The sequence below is a fragment of the Podarcis melisellensis genome (assembly GCF_964234715.1).
Source record: "Podarcis melisellensis genome assembly, chromosome: 3".
Lineage (NCBI taxonomy): Eukaryota > Metazoa > Chordata > Lepidosauria > Squamata > Lacertidae > Podarcis > Podarcis melisellensis.
This window is the reverse complement of record NC_138530.1, coordinates 4,559,410-4,581,229: the sequence shown is the minus strand read 5'-3', so window position 1 is coordinate 4,581,229 and position 21,820 is coordinate 4,559,410. Positions and strand designations below refer to the sequence as shown.

The following is a 21,820-nucleotide window of genomic DNA, read 5'->3' as shown; positions in this document are numbered from 1 at the left end:
CAGACATTTGTAAAACCAACAAGCCAGCTATCCCAGCCTAGTTAACCTCCTAAAAACTCTGATATCCCATAATTAAATACAGTATACTCCCATAGAGACTACCTTAAAAGGTAAAGGGACCCCTGACCATTAGGTCCAGTCGTGACCGACTCTGGGGTTGCGGCGCTCATCTCGGTTTATTGGCCGAGGGAGCCGGCATACAGCTTCCGGGTCATGTGGCCAGCATGATTAAGCCGCTTCCGGTGAACCAGAGCAGCGCACAGATATGCCGTTTACATTCCCACTAGAGTGGTACCTATTTATCTACTTTCACTTTGGCGTGCTTTCGAACTGCTAGGTTGGCAGGAGCAGGGACTGAGCAACGGGAGCTCACCCTGTCACGGGGATTTGAACCGCTGATCGGCAAGTCCTAGGCTCTGTGGTTTAACCCACAGCACCACCCTAATAATAATAATGATAATAATTTATTATTTATACCTCGCCAATCTAGCCGAGTTTCCCCAGCCACTCTGGGCGGCTTCCAATTGAGTGTTAAAAACAATAACAGCCTGCTATCCCAGCCTGATTAACCCCCTAAAAACTCTGATACCCCATAATTAAATACAATATATTCCCATAGAGACTACCTTACACTGCGTTTAAAACCAAAATCGCATTTGGATAGAAACTGTTCCTCAGAATGGAATCAACCCCGCAGCTCTCACGACGGGTTAAGTTGGGGGTTTATCTTCCGAGCTCGAAGCTTGTTTAATTTCGAGGCCGGATTGTTCTGTGCGGCCAGAATGTTTTCCTTTGCTCAGAATTAATGTTTTGTTACCCAGCCGACTTGTCAAAATAAGGGACGGAATGTGCCCAGAGATGGTCAAGGGCAATTGGAGCAAGATGACTTGTGTAGGGCTCCCTTGAAATGGCATCTCTCCGCAAGAGTCCATGGATGGCACGAAATGTACATTGTTTTGCTAATTCTTACAGCAGTCCTGAAAGAGAGTTATATTTTGATGTTATCGCAGATGGGCAACATGAAGGCTCAGGAACGACCATAGCAGGATTTTGGTTTTTTTGTTTTGTTTTGTTTTTCACTTAATTTATTTATTATTAATGTTGCAATACATATATGAAATCTTTACATATTGATACATATACATTATATTCGCAAATTCACATTTTCACATTTCATTATGGACCAACATTTATCCATTTCTTACTTCTTGCCCTGTGACTTCCTTGTTATTATTTTGCAACTTTATTATTGAGATTGTAATTTTGTATCTTAATAATTAAACATTCAATCTTATATATCTGCTTAGCTTAGTTTAGCTTAACTTAACTTTGTGAAATCAGTCTATACATATCAATAAAATCCTGTTGGAGCATCTTTTGGTCATGTATTCTTCTACACATTTCCATTCCTGTTTGAGATTTTGATTAGATTGCGTTCTAATTGTTGTCGTCATTTTTGCTAATTCAATCACTTCAAAAAAAGTATTTTGCCAATCTCTCAATTCTTCTGATTTCCAATTTTTTGCAATCAATAACCTTGCGGCAGCTGTTGCATATAAAAAGATTCTCTTTTAGATAGATAGATAGATAGATAGATAGATAGATAGATAGATAGATTCTTTATTGTCATTACACAAGTGCAACATTGCACAAGTGCAACGAAATTGGATGCCATCCCTTAAAAAACAACAAAAGCAAAACAACAACAACAACCAAACAAACCACATTCCAGCCGCACCCACACCCACACCCATCAAACTCCCAGGTCACACTATCGAGTTACAGCATTCAAAAAGGCCACAGCTCTTGGATAGAAACTATTTTTCAGTCTATTTGTCCTTGACTTGATGTTTCTATATCTCCTGCCAGAAGGCAGTAGTGCAAACAGACTGTATCCCGGGTGAGATGAATCCTGCAGGATGTTGTTTGCTTTCCTAAGACAACGGGAACCGTACAGTTCTTCCAAAGATGGGAGAGGATGACCAATAATCCTTTGGGCTGTGGTTATGACCTTCTGGAGCACCTTCCTCTCCCTAGCTGTACAACTGGAGAACCAAGCACAAATACAGTATGTGAGAATGCTCTCTATGGAGCCTCGGTAGAAGGACACCAGCAGTCTCTCACTCAGATTGTTCTTCTTTAAAAGTCTGAGGAAATAAATTCTCTGCTGGGCCTTCTTCACCAGAGCAGTGGTATTTGCGCTCCAAGTCATGCCCTGATCGATAGTCACTCCCAAAAACCTGAATTCCGCCACCCTCTCCACCCGTTCCCCGTTGATATACAAGGGCTGAATGTCCGCCTTTTTTTTCCTGTAATCCACCACCAATTCCTTGGTCTTAGCCGTATTAAGAGCCAGATTGTTCTCTCCACACCAAACACAGAGCCGCTCCACCTCGTCCCGATAGGCGGACTCATCCCCTCCTGAAATGAGCCCCACCACCGTAGTGTCATCAGCAAACTTGATGATTTTGTTGCTGGAATAGATGGCTGTACAGTCATACGTATAGAGAGTATAGAGCAGGGGACTCAACACACAACCCTGTGGTGAGCCGGTGTTAAGGCTAAGGGCTGTGGACATATGTGACCCTACTCTAACCCTCTGAGAACGTTCTGACAAAAAATCCAAAACCCAGAGACAGGTGGAGTTGGAGAGTCCAATCGCCTCTAGCTTGGACACCAGTCTATGGGGGAGGATAGTGTTAAAAGCAGAGCTAAAATCCACAAACAGCAGCCTCACATAACTCCCCGGCTGCTCCAGATGGGACAGAGCAGCATGGAGAGTGGTGGTGATAGCGTCTTCTGTGGATCTATTTGCCCTGTATGCAAACTGGTAGTTGTCAAAAGTTGATGGAAGACAGGAAATAATGTGATGGCGCACCAGTTTCTCAAAACACTTCATGATGATTGGAGTCAGTGCAACTGGTCTGTAGTCATTCAAACTACTGATTGTGGGTTTTTTAGGCAGAGGAACAATAGTTGACGACTTCAGGCAGGGTGGGACAATAGACTGGTGTAAGGACTTGTTGAAGATCTTAGTAAAGACCCTCGCCAGCTGATCCGCACAGCCCTTCAACACCTTTCCAGTGATGCCATCAGGTCCAGCAGCCTTCCTCGGATTCACCATCCTCAATACCTGTCTCACCTCGTGCTCCTCTACAGTGAATGAGGGGCCCCTATGGGCTGGTGGCTGTAATACCGGCGTCTCAGGTGGCTCCTTCTCGAAGCGAGCAAAGAAGAGGTTAAGCTCCTCCGCCAGCAAAGGGTCACCGTCGACAGCACCAAGGTTAGGTTTGTAGTTGGTAATATGCTGAATCCCCTGCCACATCTGTCTTGTGTTGTTGCTCCTTAAATTATCCTCAATCCTCTGCCTATAATCCAGTTTTGCCCGTCGAATACCCCTCTTCAAGTTTGCTCTTGCCACACTGTAAAGCTGCACCTCGCCCGACCTGAAAGCCCTGTTCCTTTCCCGCAACAGGCACTGGACCTCTCTATTCATCCAGGGTTTCTGATTGGGGTAAAACCGGATGGATTTATTTACTGTGACAGTGTCTGTGCAGTGATTGATATAGCACAGAACTGCCGCCGTGTGCTCCTCCAGGTCTGAACGATCGAAAATATCCCAATTGGTTCTCTCAAAACAGTCCTGCAGCTGGTGAATAGCACCTTCAGGCCAGATTTTAACAGTCCTTGATATTGTGGGAGCCCGTTTCCTGAGTGGGGTATATGCTGGTACCAGGAACAGAGACATATGGTCGGACTGGCCCAAATGTGGCAGCTGTAAAGCCCTATAGCCGTGATTTACATTCGAATAAACTTTATCCAGTGTCTTGTCCCCTCTTGTGGGACATTTCACATGCTGATAGAGCGTTGGGAGCACTGTTTTAAGTTCAACATGGTTGAAGTCTCCCGCAATGATGTGCACAGCTTCAGGATACTTGTCTTGCTGGCTACTGATAAGGCTCTGCAGGCATCCCAAAGCCAAGTTGGCATTGGCATCTGGTGGCACGTACACACCAGTTAGCATAACAGCTGTGAACTCCCTAGGGAGATAGGCTGGTCTACATTTAACAGCCACATATTCCAAATCCGGTGAACAGTGACTGCCCACAGTCTTAGAATTATTGGACCAGCCTATTTTGGGGTGTCATTTGTTATAATTCCTAAAAGGAATGTTTCTGGCCAATTGTTGTTTTAAACATAGTCAGATTTTGAACCAGGGGTATTCCAGTCCCAGATTGCACACATCATTTACCCTTCACAGCGCTACAGTTCCCAGCACCCTCAAACTACAGTTCCCAGGATTCTTTTGGGGGAAGCTGTGTGCTTTGAAAAGTAGAGACATCACCTTGCCGACAAAGGTCCGTATAGTAAAAGCTCTGGTTTTCCCAGTAGTGATGTATGGAAGTGAGAGCTGGACCATAAAGAAGGCTGATCGCCCAAGAATGGATCCTTTGGAATTCTGGTGCTGGAGGAGACTCTTGAGAGTCCCATGGACTGCAAGAAGATACTTAGCCATTCTGAAGGAAATCAGCCCTGAGTTCTCACTGGAAGGACAGATCCTGAAGCTGAGGCTCCAAGACTTTGGCCACCGCATGAGAAGAGAAGACTCCCTGGAAAAGACTCTGATGTTGGGAAAGATGGAGGGCACAAGGAGAAGGGGACAACAGAGGACGAGATGGTTGGACAGTGTTCTCGAAGCTATGAACATGAGTCTGACCAAACTGCTGGAGGCAGTGGAAGACAGGAGTGCCTGGCGTGCTCTGTTCCATGGGTTCACGAAGAGTCGGACACGACTAAACGACTAAACAACAACAAAGTACTGGTTGCTTCTCAAGCACACACTTCCTTCAAGCTACAAGCTCAGGAGCAGAGAGCCTTCCCTTAGAAAGGTCTCTTGATTCTCCAGTTCACGCAAGAAAGCGCCCTTGGGGGATGAAATCCCCAAAAAGGATGTTAGTTTTTTTCTGTACACCACAACAGCTGCAAGAATATTGCTCGTGAAGAATTAGAAGAAACAAGATTTACCAACTATTGAAGAATGGCAGATGAATATGATGGACTATATGGAACTTGCTGAACTGGCCAGGAGACTCTGAGATCCGAGAGAAGAGACGGTGGAAGAAGATTGGAAGATGTTTAGAAGAAGTTTAAGGAATATTTGAAAAAATATGTTAATATTTAAATCTTAGCATAGCTTTGGAAGTTTGACCACCTCATGAGAAGAGAAGACTCCCTGGAAAAGACCCTGGTGTTGGGAAAGATGGAGGGCACAAGGAGAAGGGGACGACAGAGGACGAGATGGTGGGGCAGTGTTCTCGAAGCTACCAGCATGAGTTTGACCAAACTGTGGGAGGCAGTGGAAGACAGGAGTGCCTGGCGTGCTCTGGTCCATGGGGTCACGAAGAGGCGGACACGACGAAATGACTAAACAACAACAACAATATGTAATTGAAGTAAGGAATAGACGGAATAGTCCAGGGGGTCACAAAGAGTCAGACATGACTAAACGACTAAACAACAAGTGTGCTTTGAATATCTGGTGCAAACAGAGCCCCATTCCTTTCGCCTCCTCTGCGGTAGGCCATCTCCCAGGATGCAGGCATTGCAGGGGCTGGACTAGATGAAACTTGGGGTCCCTTCAGCTCCCCGATCCTAGGATTCTGTGATAAGCCTAGCTTTCTTTTTCCTGCACATATTGAGGAAAGAGCTCTTTCCACGAAGCGCCAGCGTGCTGTGTAAGCTGCCTCAAGAATGCTTCCTTTTTTTTAAAAAAAGTGGGGAATAAATAATTAAAATGAACATTAAATAAATGGATTTTAAAAAGGAACAGCCCTGTATCTGTGAGAGCAAGGGAAAGAGGAGCTGAGGGCAGCCTTCTCCACGATCAGCTGAGAGCTGCCTCATCTTCTGCTTCCATTTTCAGGTTTATTTTTGTAACGTTACGCAACATTTTCATGCTTGGATAACTGGCTCTTGTGCTCGTGAGCGGCTCAAAAGCCTATTTCGGCATTAAGCGGCGTATAAATTAATTCATTAGCAGTTTGGCATTGTTTCTGTACCGCTTCACACGACTCTATTTAAGTGTTCACACGACTCTATTTAAGTGTTCAGTAAAATCAGTGCATAAAATGCAGAATTGGCAAAAATGCATGGTATAACACCAGAAACAATGGGTGGAGAGATGAAAATGCAAATTTGGCTAAGCCTTAATCAGCAAATGTTTGCGTCAATAAGCCCCTTCCCACTCGTGGTACTCAGAGTATGTTGGGGGGTAGTATTTGAGTTCAGTAAATACAGGGGGGTTCACCTCAACTTACACCCCCCCCAACATGTGTGCAATATATTTTCACTGTGATTCACTTTAGGGAAATGGAATCAAGATTGCTGAAATTACCGTATTTTCCCGTGTATTAGAGCAGGGGTCAGCAACCTTTTTCAGCCATGGGCCGGTCCACCGTCCCTCAGACCATGTGGTGGGCCGGACTATATTTTGAAAAGAAAGAAAGAAAGAAAGAATTCCTGTGCCCCACAAACAACCCAGAGATGCATTTTAAATAAAAGAACACATTCTACTCATGTAAAAACACACTGATTCCCGGACCGTCCACAGGCCAGATTTAGAAGGTGATTGGGCTGCATTTGGCCCACGGGCCTTAGGTTGCCTACCCCTGTGTTAGAGCATCTCGCTGATAATTCCAAGTTGTGGGTTCGATCCCTTTATGGGATAGCTGCATATTCCTGTACTGCGGGAGAGTTGGCTTAGACCGGCAGTTCTCAACCTGTGGGTCCCCAGATGTTGTTGGACTCCTACTCCCATCATCCCTGAGCTCTGGCCTTGCTAGCTTGGGATGATGGGAGTTGTAGTCAACAACATCTGGGGACCCACAGGTTGAGAACCGCTGGCTTAGACAGTCTTCAGGATACCTTCTAACTCTCCACGAACCCTTTGGGATAGGAATGGACATAAATCTAAATGGTTTTTATTTCTGTAATGAAAACGGCAGTCGTGCCACCGGTGCTATTATCCGCCTTAAGTTGGGCCACAAACTGCCCGCTTGGTCCTGACCCAAACCCGGTGGTTTAATGCAGAGATCCCAAGCACTGGTTTGCAGTGAGGTTTGTGTGAAGTGTGAAGCCACGCTCAAATTTTGGAAGTTCTCCCTGATGTGTTCGCACCGCACCTGCCTTCCTGCAGATCCTCACTGTGATTGCTTTTCAATCCTGTCTTTTGTTCAGGACATAGAGTCTCTGATGTCCGAAGGCAATAAATCTCGGACGGTCGCCGCCACCAACATGAACGAAGAGAGCAGCCGATCCCACGCCGTCTTCAAGATTATCCTCACGCACACATTGTATGACGCAAAGTCCGGGGTGAGTTCTCAAATCCTGCACTTCTGGTCTTTTCTGAGGAGTGGCGCCCCACATACTGTAGGGGTCTTTACAGTTTCTGGGGCAAATGGAAGTACGTGTGTGTGTGTGTGTGTATGTATATGCATACACACATTAAAAATCAAAGCAGTGGCAATTAATTGCATGTTTATTCAAAACTGAATTAAAATGATTTCATTTATCTAATTAAACAAAACATACGAACTTGATTCCCTCCAGCCTTGCCTCTTAGCACCCCTCCCCCGATAATCACAACTTTCCCTTTGGAAGCCCCTGACCCCCCGTACTTTTCCGTGTATAAGACTACTTTTTTTACTCTAAAATAATGTTGAAAAACAGGGGTCATCTTTCCCCTTTCCCCCCTTTTTCATAAATTTGAGTCCCTCAAAGTAGGGGTTGTGTAATACACGGGGGCGTGTCATCCACGAAAAAATATGGTCGCTGCTTCTGCAATTGAGCAGTTTGCATAATGTCAAATAAATAAATGCACTCACTATCCCTTTGGCGCCGCAGTTTTCTTCACTTACAACCAATTCCCAAAGTATCCTCCCTTGTCTTCTTCTACCTAAAGCGGAGGCGCCCTGAACCGTGTCGCTTGGGCCCGAGTTCAGGAGCTGCGTTTCCAGGCTAACTCCCTGCTCTTTGTTCCGCAGACGTCTGGCGAGAAGGTGGGCAAACTGAGCCTGGTTGACTTGGCGGGCAGCGAAAGAGCCACCAAGACCGGGGCAGCGGGTGACCGGCTGAAGGAAGGAAGCAACATCAACAAGTAAAATCTTGGGTTCATTGGGCGCTGAAGGGATGAATAATGGGAAGGGGTTTGCGTGACCCAGCGCATTCCGTTAATCCATGAGAATAGCAGGAAGAGACGAAAGCACGTAGCGGGATCAGTGAGCTTGATCTCACAGGAGCAGAAATGCCCACTTTTGATACCTGGATTAGGGTAGGTTTAATAGTTCCCTTTCATCCCGCTTCCAAAATATTGTTTAATCCAATTGCAATCCAATCTTGTCACAGCTACAATATTTTAATAATTTAATTTAATAATTTAGGGTTCACATTTAATAATTTAGGGTGCGCAAGTGAAGTTCTCTTTTCTTCTTCCTGTGTTTTTTGTTTTATTTTAACCGTATTGCTCCATATTGTCCTTGGCAAATACAGTGGTACCTTGGTTTAAGAACAGCTTGGTTTATGAACAACTTGGATTAAGAACGCAGCAAACCCGGAAGTAGGTGTTTTGGTTTGTGAACTTTGCCTTGGAAGCAGAACATGTTCCGCTTCCTGTTGAGTGTGTTCCATTTATAAATTGAGTCCCTCACTGCTATGGGAAAGCACGGCTTGGTTTGAGAACGCTTTGGTTTAAGAACGGACTTCCGGAACGGATTAAGTTCGTAAACCAAGGTACCACTGTATTATGTCTGTTTTGGTTATTCCTAATCCCATCATAATGGACGCAGGTGGTGTTGTGGATTAAACCACAGAGCCTAGGACTTGCTGATCAGATGGTCGGCGGTTCGAATCCCCGCGACAGGGTGAGCTCCCGTTGCTCAGTCCCTGCTCCTGCCAACCTAGCAGTTTGAAAGCACGTCAAAGTGCAAGTAGATAAATAGATACCGCTCCGGTGGGAAGGTAAATGGCGTTTCCATGCGCTGCTCTGGTTTGCCAGAAGCGGCTTAGTCATGCTGGCCACATGACCCAGAAGCTGTACACTGGCTCCCTCGGCCAATAAAGTGAGATGAGTGCCGCAACCCCAGAGTCGGCCACGACTGGACCTAATGGTCAGGGGTCCCTTTACCTTTACTAGTGCTGCATGGGAGAGGTTTGTTGCTAAAAGCAAGATTCCAGTTATGTGAAGCTCATATGTTGCTGTTCGTTTGACTAGGTCAGATGCTGCTAAGGTTTGGAAGTTGTCCTCCAGATGATGCCACATGTGATTTCAAAATGTTTTCTCCCCCATGCAGGTCCCTCACGACTCTCGGCTTGGTCATTTCTGCCCTCGCGGATCAGGCCGCCGGGAAAAATAAGAACAAGTTTGTCCCGTACCGCGACTCGGTGCTCACCTGGCTCCTCAAAGTAAGTCGAACGGTCATTTGGCGTTTCAGGTGAGAGAGCGTGAGAAGTCTCAGCCTTAAATCACAGGAGACAACAATGGTGACCAGCTTGGATAACTTTAAAAGAGGATGAGACAAAATCATGGAGGGAGGAGAGGGCGATCGATGGCTACTAGCTCTACAGCAATGTCTCTGAACCCCAACTGCTGGAAAACACAGGAGAGGAGAGTGAAATTGTGCTCAGATCCTGTTTGCTGGCTTCCCAAAGGCCTCTGATTGGCCCCAGCCAATCTGACAAGCTCTTTTTACATTGGTATGTTTCTTATCAATCAGTTCCCAGTCCTCCCTCCCTCCATCTTATTGCTTCTGCTTGTCAGGGCAGAAGACATGGCTGTTTTAGGTCCATTTTTTTAAAAAAATGGAAAATCCTGTTGGGAAAAAGGAGGGGTTCATCTCCCTGTACGAATCTGCCCAGGTGCTAAGATCTTCAGGTGTCAGCAATATTGAAAGCAACACGATGGCCAGAAACAATTACAGTATAGAAAACTTTATGAAATAATGCAAAACATCAAAACTATCAGACTGAAGTCCCTGAAAGTCCTTGACTCTTTCTTTCGAATTGATATAATGTACATGAGAATGAAAAATAGTCTGGAACAGTACTCATGCGATTATATCAGGTGAGCAGCTTCTCTAGGTCCAATCGACATCTGAACCAAACCTGGTAGTGACACAAGACAGAGCCTTTTTTGTGGCTGCCCTCTTACTGTGGAATTCCCTCCCAAGAGAGGCCAGACTGGCTCCCTCCTTCAAAACAAATTTTTTTTTTTCCTTCCAGTAGCACCTTAAAGACTAACTAAGTTAGTTCTTGGTATGAGCTTTCGTGTGCATGCACACTTCTTCAGATACACTGAAACAGAAGTTTCCAGACCCTTCTATATAGTGAGAAGGTGGGGAGGGGTATTACTCAGAAGGGTGGTGGGAATGGGTGATTGGCAGATAGCTGTGATGAGCCTGTTGACGACTCCCTCCTTGTTATCCTTCTGCTGGTAGGCTAAGACCTTCCTGTTCAGGAAATTAAGCTGCAGGTGATGCTGATCACTGGACTGCTGTCAGGGCAAACTGTACTTTAGCTGCTGGTTCTCAACGTGTTTCCTAATGTATTTCAATTATTCCATCCTGTTTGCTTTTATTTATTTTTTGCTTTGCATTTTATAATGCTGTTTTTAAATGCTGTAAGCTGCCTCGCATCCCGACTTGGTGGGATATAAAGGCATTAAAAATAATAACAACAAGAACAAAAACTTGCAAGTCACAAACTTCAGCAGGAAGCAGCAGCCTCTCTGGTTCTGTGAGCTGTTGGTTCACTTTTCCCCAGAGGCAGAGCTTTATACTTTCTCTTGCTTTTGTTTTTTTATTGTGTTTTTTTTTAATTAAAAAAAATGCATTGTGAAATATGCTCCAAAGGTGGGTTTCCCCAGCCACTCTGGGCAGCTTCCAACAGAACACTAAAATACAATAACCTACTAAACATTAAAAGCTTCCCTAAACAGGGCTGCCTTCAGATGTCTTGTAAAAGTCTGGTAGTTGTTTTTCTCTTTGACATCTGATGGAAGGGCGTTCCACAGGGCGGGCACCACCACCGAGAAGGCTCTCTGCAACCCTGCAACCTCACTTCTCGCAGTGAGGGAACCGCCAGAAGGCCCTCGCAGCTGGACCTCAGTGTCCGGGCAGAACGATGGGAGTGGAGACGCTCCTTCAGGGATACTGAGCTGAGGCCGTTTAGGTGCTTTCAAGGTCAGCACCAACATTTTGAATTGTGCTTGGAAACGTACTGGGTGAGTGAGGATTTCATCCCTGGTCTCCCAGGTCCTTGTCCAACACTCTAACCCCTACACCACACCGATGCTTCATAGGAAGAAGTTCACAAAAGAAATAAATAGTAGTATCTCCGGTCTCCCTTTTTTGTGGCTTCCCATTTTGGTTTGTTCGTAGTCAATAGGCAGGCTGGTTCTGAGTCTGTTTACTTAGACAGCAGTACACACACACACACACACACACCATTTTATTTTCATAATGAGTTCTTAACCTTTCGTAACCCAAATTTGCATCGTGTCATCACTGCCGACTTCAGAGATTAGCCCTTTGCTTCCAGTCTGCAAGAGGGAGGCAGTCGCGAAACACGAACCAACCGCAGGTCAAAGGGGGAAGGGTTAGATGAGGCCGTGCAAAATGCCACAGATACAGGGTGCCTCCATGTTCCGGGAAAGACGTCTGGCTCGACAGCTGCTGTTGCAAAAGTATAACTGCACTAGGCAGGAGTTTCAACAGAATGTTGGCAAGGGCTCAGTGAAGCTGCCTGATCATTGTTGCTGCGGTTGTTTAGTTGTTTAGTCGTGTCTCCCTCTTCATGACCCCCTGGACCAGAGCACGCCAGGCACTCCTGTCTTCCACTGCCTCCCGCAGTTTGGTCAAACTAATGCTGGTAGCTTCAAGAACACTGTCCCACCATCTCGTTCTCTGTCGTCCCCTTCTCCTTGCGCCCTCCATCTTTCCCAACATCAGGGTCTTTTCCAGGGAGTCTTCTCTTCTCATGAGGTGGCCAAAGTCTTGGAGCCTCAGCTTCAGGATCTGTCCTTCCGGTGAGCACTCAGGGCGGATTTCCTTTTTGTAAAGGTAAAGGGACCCCTGACCATTAGGTCCAGTCGTGGCCGACTCTGGGGTTGCGGCGCTCATCTTGCTTTATCTCATAATTAAATACAGTATACTCCCATAGAGACTACCTTAAAAGGTAAAGGGACCCCTGACCATTAGGTCCAGTCGTTGCCAACTCTGGGGTTGCGGTGCTCATCTCGCTTTATTGGCCGAGGGAGCCAGCATACAGCTTCCGGGTCATGTGGCCACCATAACTAAGCCACTTCTGGCGAAACCAGAGCAGCGCACAGAAATGCCGTTTTCCTTCCTGCCGGAGCGGTACCCATTGATCTACTTGCACTTTGATGTGCTTTTGAACTGCTAGGTTGGCAGGAGCTGGGACCGAGCAACGGGAGCTCACTCTGTCGTGGGGATTCGAACCGCCGACCTTCTGATCGGCAAGCCCAAAAGGCTCAGTGGTTTAACCCACAGCGCCACCTGCGTCCCTTGTTGAAGAATTCCTTGTTGTAGAAAGGACTGTTGAGCTCTGGCCACTCTTAAATGGCAAGGGGGTTCACTTTGCTTTCCTCCTCTGTGTGTGTGCATCCCTTCCTTAAACCAAAATCAGTCTGGACTGGCAGTAAGTCAAAACAGATGAGAAAGAGCCTGGAATCATCGAATCACAGAATTGTAGAGATGAAAAGGGACACCAAGGACCATTTAGTCCAGGGGTGCCCAAACTTTTTTCAAAGAGGGCCAGATTCGATGAAGTGGACATGCGTGGGGGTCAACCAAAGTTGTTGACTTTTTTTAGGATTGAAGTTGTTGAGGTTTTCTTTGAATTTGCCCCCAAAGTTGTGGACCTTTTTTTAAGATTGAAGTTCTTGAGCTGTTTTTAGGATTGAAGAGCATTTTTCTTTGGATTTTAGCCCAGGAAATAAACTGCCACATGGGGGCCAGATTAAACCAACCAGAGGGCCGGGTTAGGCCACCAGGCTGGACTTTGGACATGCCTAATTTAGTCCAAGGCAGGAATCACAAGGAAGAGAGGCTGATCTCCTTCCCCCACTTAATTTTCAACTCAAAATCACACTTTCCAATACTTTTTTTTTAAAAAAAAACCAACCTGGATTTTTTTAGGGGAGAGATGGAGGGAATCAGCTGTGTCTTTGCTGCTGTGGGTGAAAGCACAGGTTGTGGAAGAGGGTTTGCTTGGTTTTTTAAACTAAAAAACGGCTGCCGTTATAAGGTTTAAGCTGCACCCCTCCTTGGGTTCAACACAATTTCCAGGAGCTACAGCTTTTGGTTTTTTTCGGACAGCAGCCTAGAAGGCCACGCCATCCTGGACTTGTACCCAGTAGTGCCTGACATTACTTTTAATTATTATTATTATTATTATTTATTTATTTATTTATTTATACCCCACCCATCTGGCTGGGTTTCCCCAGCCACTCTGGGCAGCTTCCAACCGAGTTCAGTGGCACCTCGGGTTAAGTACTTAATTCATTCCAGAGGTCTGTACTTAACCTGAAACTGTTCTTAACCTGAAGCACCACTTTAGCTAATGGGGCCTCCCGCTGCCGCCGCGCCACCAGAGCACAATTTCTATTCTCATCCTGAAGCAAAGTTCTTAACCTGAAGCACTATTTCTGGGTTAGCGGAGTCTGTAACCTGAAGCGTCTGTAACCTGAAGTACCACTGTATTAAAAACACAATACAGCATTAAACATTAAAAACACCCCTAAACAGGGCTACCTTCAGATAAATCCATTTAATCCACATAAATACAATGTTATGTTTTATTTTTTTAACCCAGGCACTGGTTTTATGCAGAGGGCGGGAGAGAGAAAAACACGCACCCCTCTTGATTCCGCAGTTCCTTTTGCTTCTTGCCAGCGTTTTGGTGCCAGCGCATACCTGGCCGGCTTAGTCACGTTGCACAATTATTCAGCTCTGTACCTGCCTCAAGTATTTCATTAGCTTTGATTCCTTACCCCCTGTTTAGAGGTGAAATCTTGGGCAACTTTCTCTGGTGGAGGTGCTTAGAGTCATAACTCTCCCTTTTGCCTACCTTTCCCCCTCTTCTCCCGATCCGAAATACCCTCCCAGGCTTGCTCCAGAACTACAGCTTCCAGGGTTTAAAAGCTAAATGAAAACCAATTTGTAGTCTCCTGCATGTCTCCCAAGAAGGCTCCAGGGCAGCATAGAACACAATAAAAGGAAGCAATTAAACTGAGCAGGGCCTTCTGAGTAGTGGCACTCGGGTTACGGAAAACTCGTAGAACTAGCTACTTTTGTTACAGTTTTCAAGGAAATGAGGAAGACCCTTTTAAAATTTTCCTTCAAGTTGACCTTGGGGTGGTGGTGTGGATAATAATAATAATAATAATAATAATAATAATCATTTTTATTTATACCCTGGTCTCGTGAGACAGAGCATTCCACCAGGCCAGAGCCAGTGTTGAAAAGGCCTTGGCCCTGGTTGAAGCTAATCTAACTTCCTTAGGGCCCGGGACCACTAGGGTGTTGCTATTTATGGACCTTAAGGTCCTCCGTGGGACATACTGGGAGAGGCGGTCCCGTAGGTACGAGGGTCCTAGGCGGTGAGGGGCTTTAAAGGTCAAAAGCAGCACCTTAAATCTGACCCTGTACTCCACTGGGATGATGCTTGTGGGAAGGTTTAAAAAAAACTGGATGCTGTGGAGGTTAATAGCCTTTGATAGCCCTCTCCTTCTCCGTGGATCTGTCCAATCCTCTTTCAAACCCATCCCAGTCCGTTGGCTTTCACTGTCTCCTGTGGCAGGGAGTTCCACAGTCCAACTACTTGCAGCGTGAATAAGTCCTTTTCTTTGTGGGGCTATCTTTGAAGGTGACCCAGAAACTGCAATTAATCCAGAATGCAGCAGCTAGACTGGTGACTGGCAGCGGCCGCTGGGACCACATAACACCGGTCCTGAGAGATCTGCGTTGGCTCCCAGTACATTTCTGAGCACAATTCAAAGTGTTGGTGCTGACCTTGAAAGCCCTAAACGGCCTCGGTCCAGTATACCTGAAGGAGCGTCTCCACCCCCATCGTTCTGCCCGGACGCTGAGGTCCAGCGCCGAGGGCCTTCTGGTGGTTCCCTCATTGCGAGAAGTGAGGTTACAGGGAACCAGACAGAGGGCCTTCTCGGTGGTGGCCCCCGCCCTGAGGAACGCCCTCCCTTCAGAAGTGAAGGAAATAAGCAGCTATCCTATCTTTAAAAGACATCTGAAGGCAGTGCTGTGTGGGGAAGTTTTTAATATTCCATGCTGTATTGTTTTTAACACTCAATTGGGAGCCGCCCAGAGTGGCTGGGGAAACTCGGCCAGATGGGTGGGGTATAAATAATAAATTATTATTATAAATTATTATTTGTTCTGAATCTTCGGCTTCCCTGGAAGTCCACGAGTTATTACAGTGTGATGAGAGAGGGAGGGAAAAAGACCCGCACCAGATTTTGCAAATTTCCTGCACGCCTTGCGTAGAGAAAAGCTGCGGCTATGAGCCCTTTCCACTCCATCTCTATCCCTTCCTCCAAGCAGACAGCGCTACCTCCTTTTTTCCCGCCCTCATACCCTTGGGCCTAGATTGGGCCGATAAGTCACTTGCCCCAAGTTCGAACCTGCGTTTTCCCACATCCGAACCAGCCGTTCTCACCACTGCCCCCCTGGATTTAACGAGGGTTGTTATGAAAAGCTTAAATTCAGCAAAACAATTAGGAGTGGTAGGGATGAGGGTGGGGAGGGGGGAGGCAGAGATAAAAACAATGTTAATGATGCCCACTGGCGACGCATGACCTAGATTTCGCAGGCAAAGTGTGCAGATCCGGCAGCCTTTTCCCTGCACCTTGTTTCGGCTGCGATCGCTCTCCGCCGCAACCCAACATCGCCGGTGTGCAGCTCCTTTCCAAAGCACGCCAGGCGAGAGGGAGGATTTTTTAAAAAAATCACTTTTTTACTGATTTTCCACATTTATGACAAATATAACCTATAAAACAAACAAAGGAAAACACATTACAATACTAAAAGAAAAAGGCAAGAAAAATATAAACACTTATTACAGTGGTACCTCAGGTTACATACGCTTCAGGTTACATACGCTTCAGGTTACACACTCCGCTAACCCAGAAATAGTGCTTCAGTTTAAGAACTTTGCTTCAGGATAAGAACAGAAATCGTGCTCCAGCGGCGTGGCAGCAGCAGGAGGCCCCATTAGCTAAAGTGGTGCTTCAGGTTAATCACAGTTTCAGGTTAAGAACGGACCTCTGGAATGAATTAAGTACTTAACCTGAGGTACCACTGTACTTCTAAACCCATTTTAACTTTCATCGTTATCTGACTTCCTCCAATCCCCCATAACTGAATGTTCATTGTATCACCTTGTAACAGTTCTCCAAAATCATCTTTCTAATAAAATTAACTCTTTCGATTTACTATCTTCTTCTCTTTTCTTATTTGTCTAAATCCATAATACTTTACAACTCATTCTTATTCTACGATATGATATCTTTATTGCCATTGTTCCATACAGAACAATGACATTGAAAAATCTACATAAGACATTCAAAAAACCTTAAAAACGCTGAAACCCCATTTTAAAATACAACATACTATAGAGACTCCTTATGCTGCGTTTAGAACCAGAATTGCAAATCCTAAGCCAGTTTGATACTTTCAAGTGACTTCTAATTATCTCATATTACAATATTTACCTAGATAATCTTTAAATTTCTTCCGATCTTCTTGGTGTTCCTCTTCTTTCTGATCGCGGATGCCTCCAGTCAGGTCGGCCAGCTCCAAAAAGTCCAACATGGCGAGAGGGAGGATTGCTCGGTCGTGGGGAACATGCAGAAGGCTCTGGGTTCAAGTCTGCCCACGTACCCTTCCAGCATCTCCAGTTAGAAGCAAAGCCCTTTTTCTTGCTCAGATCCTGGAGGGCAGCCATCAGCCAGAAAGATCTGTACAGTGGTACCTTGATTCTCGAACTTAGTCCGTTCCGGAAGTCCGTTCCAAAACCAAAGCATTTCAAAACCAAGGCGCGCTTTCCCATAGAAAGTAATGCGAGAAGGATTAATCCGTTCCAAACTTTTAAAAACAAAACCATAAAAAACCCCATTTAACATTAATTTTGCTAACTAACGAGACCATTGATCCGTAAAATGAAAGCAATAATCAAAGTAGTGTACTATAAAATAAATAAGACAGTATTGTAGATAAATTTATATATATATATATAATTATTACCTGCACTGATGATTGGATGGGGGGATTACCCATTTCCACAGTCACATAATCAATCAATAGCTGAGCTGAGTTCCACATAGTCACAAAAACAAATGAACCGAAAAAACCTCAAAAATAAAAACACAAAATAAATAGCAAAAAGAAAAGTGCCAAACTTAATGTGTTTCGGAAGTCCAGAAATGTTCGAAAACCAGGGCGCAGCTTCTGATTGGTGCAAGCGCCCGAGAAACCATAGCAGACAGCTGCATTGGACGTTCGGCTTCCGAAAAATGTTCAAAAACCGGCTTATAAACTAAAGTATTTTCAGCAGAGGCAGAAAATAGCACAGCAAAGGCAGTTGCCTGATATCAATTGGCAGGGAGTTCCAAAGTGCAGATGCTGGACTTTCTTGAAGAAGGCTGCTCATTTGTTCTAAGGTTGAAAACCACGAGCTATTTGCCAACATGGGTGGATATAGAAATTGGCTGCTCTTTGGGGGGTTTACTTGTGTGTAGCAAAATGTGTGTCAAGTCGAGCGGAGGGCGAGTTCCTTCTGCAAGAAATCTGTTCCCTCTGTTGTCCCACATTCTTACCCCGTGACGTCACTTCCCAGGACAGCCTTGGGGGCAACAGCAAAACCGCTATGGTCGCTACAGTGAGCCCTGCGGCAGATAATTACGACGAGACCCTCTCCACCTTGCGGTACGCCGACCGGGCCAAGAACATCGTCAACCACGCCGTGGTGAATGAAGACCCCAACGCCCGGATCATCCGGGAACTGCGGGAGGAAGTGGAGAAACTCAGGGAACAGCTCACCAAAGCCGAGGTGGGTCTGCTGCCTGGAATGAGTTTCCTTGGTCCTGCAGTGCCCAGTTAGCTGATTAAATAGAACTTCTGTTTTTTCTAATGGACTGATTTACCGTATTTTTCGCTCCATAGGACGCACCTTTTTCCTCCTCAAAAGTAAGGAGAAATGTCTGTGCGTCTTATGGAGCGAATGTGTGGTCGATCACTGGCTCCCTTTCCGGCGCCTTGTCCAGACCTCCATTGCTGAATGTTCTGCAGATGGAGGCTGTTTGTTTCCCCAGCGACATGTGACTGGCTGATTAGATTATCTGTCTGGAAACTGTAGAAAGCGATCCCTTTCCTTTCCTAAAGAAGCTGCAGAACTGTGAGTTGAACCCCATAAAAACAGGATTTTTTTCCCCTTTGCAAAGTAAGCTCAACAACTTTGAATTGATTCTCAAAAAAGGGGGCTTTTCCCCTTTGCAAAAGAAGCTGCACAACTGTGAGCTGATCCCCCAAAAACGTGGCTTTCCTCCTCTAAAAACTAGGTGCGTCTTATGGAGCGAAAAATACGGTAACTAACTGCAAAGACCTGCACCAGATTTTGCAAATATATTTAGTTCCTTGCCAACATTGTTTGCTGGCGGTAGGTGACACCTGAGAAAGAGGCACCCTCTGTTTTCACGCAGAAACAAAGGCCTCTTTCGTGGTGGCTCCTTCTGGGACCGAGAAATGCGACTCTTAAAAAAAAGGTGTTCTTTCATAGACAAAAATCATTCAGCTATGAGTTCATTTAATTGAGTGACAGCCCTCCAATTTACAGCTCATTAAAGAGTTCCCGTAAAGTTGTTTTGTTTCAGCCAGGCATCTCAAATCTCTCTCACGGGTTGTTGGTGGGTTTTTGTTTTTTTGAGGTTTGTTTTCCTGCTCTTTTGGCAACCCAAAGTCCCCCTCTGCCGGTACCTTTTAACTCCCCTCACCTTGGCACAGACCTTGGCCATCTTATAACTGTTTGTTTTGCGCTAATGAAGTCAAGTTTTGCAAGGCTGGTTCTTTTCCCATGCCGGTGCCCTCAGCTAAAACCTCACGCATCACGGCTGCCGATTCCTGAGTGCAGCATCTTTGCTTCCTTTTCTCAGTAACTCAGATCACAGGGATAAGAGAGCTGGGAGCCCCACACACCCACCTAGCCTTAAGCAGTGGTATTTCTGAGAAATATTCCTTCTACTGCTTTCTCTCCCCTTTCCTTTATGCGACTTCCTAGGCTATGAAGTCTCCAGAACTGAAAGACCGCTTGGAGGAGTCTGAGAAACTTATCCAGGAGATGACTGTGACCTGGGAGGAGAAACTGAGGAAAACAGAGGAGATCGCACAGGTCCGTATTTCTGTTTTGAGGGGGGCTGGGGGTGCAGAATGAGAGGCGCTTTCCTCACTCAAATAATCCCTTCACATGACTTTCTGGTATCTTAAGCTGGCCAATTCATGCCTTCCAAATGGGTTTTTGCTTAATTCCTGGGGTGGTTGTTTTCCAAGGGAGATTATTACTGTTTTCAGAAACAAAGGACGTGTTTACTGGCAAACAGATTTATTACGGCGTTAGCTTTCGTGGACTAGATACCACTTTGTTTGTTTTGTTCGTTCGTTTGTTATTTCCGATTTGTAATGCGATCTCCCTCCCCGAAGGGGAGGTGGCAAACGATAATAGAATTACGCAAAAATGATGGTAAAGGCGAAGATTACATATTGCAGACCGTCGTTAAAACTATCAGCAGAAAAACCTCATAAAACTTTCAACTGGATAAATGTAGAAGAAGCATTTACATCCCCCGTGGGAGGGAGTTCCACAGAGGAGGGGACACCACCAAGAGTGCCCTGCGTCAGGTCCCCTCTTCTTGCTAGTCCTCCTCACAGGAGGATGAGTTGGGCCTTTTCCCCAGATCATAAATTTGGAGGGTCCTGGTGAAGGTACTGCTTTGTAGTCATTTAGAACATTTTACGCTTGATCTCCTTCCGCAGGGCCTGTAAGACAGCTATTTCGCCTGGCCTTCAATTTTAATTAGCCTGGTCCTCTATTCCCTTTTCCCTTTCCTCTTCTATGAAGAGCCCCTTTCTGTTGTTGTTTTTTAAATGATATTTATTAAAGTTTCAAAAAAGATTACAAAAATAAGAAAAAAAGAAACAAAAAATACAAAATACAGAAAAATAAAAACAATTAAAAACAAATCAATTTTTCCATGTCTTATCTTTCATTTACTTGTTTCCCTGACCTCCTCACACCTCCCTTTTTTGTATTCCAGTTCAGTTAGTTAATTCAGCAAATCCTTTCCCTCTTTCTTTTTATCTTAATCCTTTATCTTAATATATTATAACTTTACATTTCACCTGTTAACAATCCATTTTTTACATACTCCTTTGTAACATTACTGCTGAAACCACTTAGCTTCATTCCAACGTCATTCTAACATTCATTAATTTTGCAATATTTCTGTAAATAGTCTTTAAATTATGAAGAGCCCCTTTCTGGGACCCCACATTTAAATTTGTCCCTGGTCTCCGTGCTGGCCCTAGTAGGACCAACTTGGCCAGTTAGCCCTGGTGATCATTTGATGTCTTCTTACTGGGTCCCCCGCCCCTGAAATGATCCCTGAAATTTTTGAATTTTATTGATATTGATGCTGCATTTTATGTTGTGTTTTATGCTGTTTTTAAGTTGCATTTTAATCAATGTTTTATATTTGCTGTTAGCTGCCCTGAGCCCAGTTTTTAAAACAGGAAGAGCGGGGTATAAATAAAAAAATATTATTATTTACTATACTAACTTCTTGAGTAGAACCCAATAGCTTCTAGGTCTTGAGAATATTGGTTATACAGTCAATTTCTGCCTCTCTGTACCATAACCAGGCAGAGGGACGCGGGTACCGCTGTGGGTTAAACCACAGAGCCTAGGATTTGCTGATCAGAAGGTCGGTAGTTCGAATTCCCGCGACGGAGTGAGCTCCCGTTGGTCTGTCCCAGCTCCTGCCAACCTAGCAGTTCGAAAGCACACCAGCGCAAGTAGATAAAGAGGTACCACTGTGGCAGGAAGGTAAACGGCATATCCATGCGCTCTGGTTTCCGTCATGGTGTTCCGTTGCGCCAGAAGAGGTTTAGTCCTGCTGGCCACATGACCCGGAAAACTGTGGACAAATGCCGGCTCCCTTTGCCTGAAAAGCAAGATGAGAGCTGCAACCCCATAGTCGCCTTTCCCGTTTTCCTACCTTTTAATAATAATAATAATAATAATAATAATAATAATAATATTTTATTTATATCCCACCCTCCCCAGCCGAAGCCGGGCTCAGAGCGGCTAACAACAATAAAATGATACAACATTCTAAAATAATTTCATTTAACTTCAGTTTATTGGCCTTCACCCAGTCCATCATCCCTCCCCAATCCCCCAACCTTCTTTCTCATAAGATTTTTGTTCCTTTGCGCAGGAGCGGCAGAAGCAGCTTGAAAGCCTTGGCATCTCTCTCCAGTCTTCTGGGATCAAAGTTGGCGATAACAAGTGCTTCCTGGTGAATCTGAACGCGGATCCCGCTCTCAACGAGCTCCTCGTCTACTACTTAAAGGTGAAATGCTGGAACGTTACATGGGGCCATTTCCAAACGAAAGCTTTCCCCCCTCGTGTGTGAGTTCAGTTCATGAATCCCACTCTGGCAGAATCTGCCAGCTAT

The 21,820-nt window shown here is 45.3% G+C and overlaps 1 protein-coding gene across 2 annotated transcripts in view; it reads left to right on the top strand.

The window, feature by feature from the left end:
- KIF13B (kinesin family member 13B) overlaps positions 1 to 21,820 on the top strand; it is a 184,586-nt gene that overhangs the window by 74,614 nt on the left and 88,152 nt on the right. For both annotated transcript variants that reach the window (XM_081903636.1, XM_081903635.1), the window contains exons 8-13: positions 7,237 to 7,371; positions 8,043 to 8,155; positions 9,348 to 9,459; positions 17,929 to 18,141; positions 19,366 to 19,476; positions 21,581 to 21,715. In XM_081903636.1, coding sequence (XP_081759762.1) covers positions 7,237 to 7,371; positions 8,043 to 8,155; positions 9,348 to 9,459; positions 17,929 to 18,141; positions 19,366 to 19,476; positions 21,581 to 21,715 — 819 coding nt within the window. The remainder of the gene's footprint in view (positions 1 to 7,236; positions 7,372 to 8,042; positions 8,156 to 9,347; positions 9,460 to 17,928; positions 18,142 to 19,365; positions 19,477 to 21,580; positions 21,716 to 21,820) is intronic.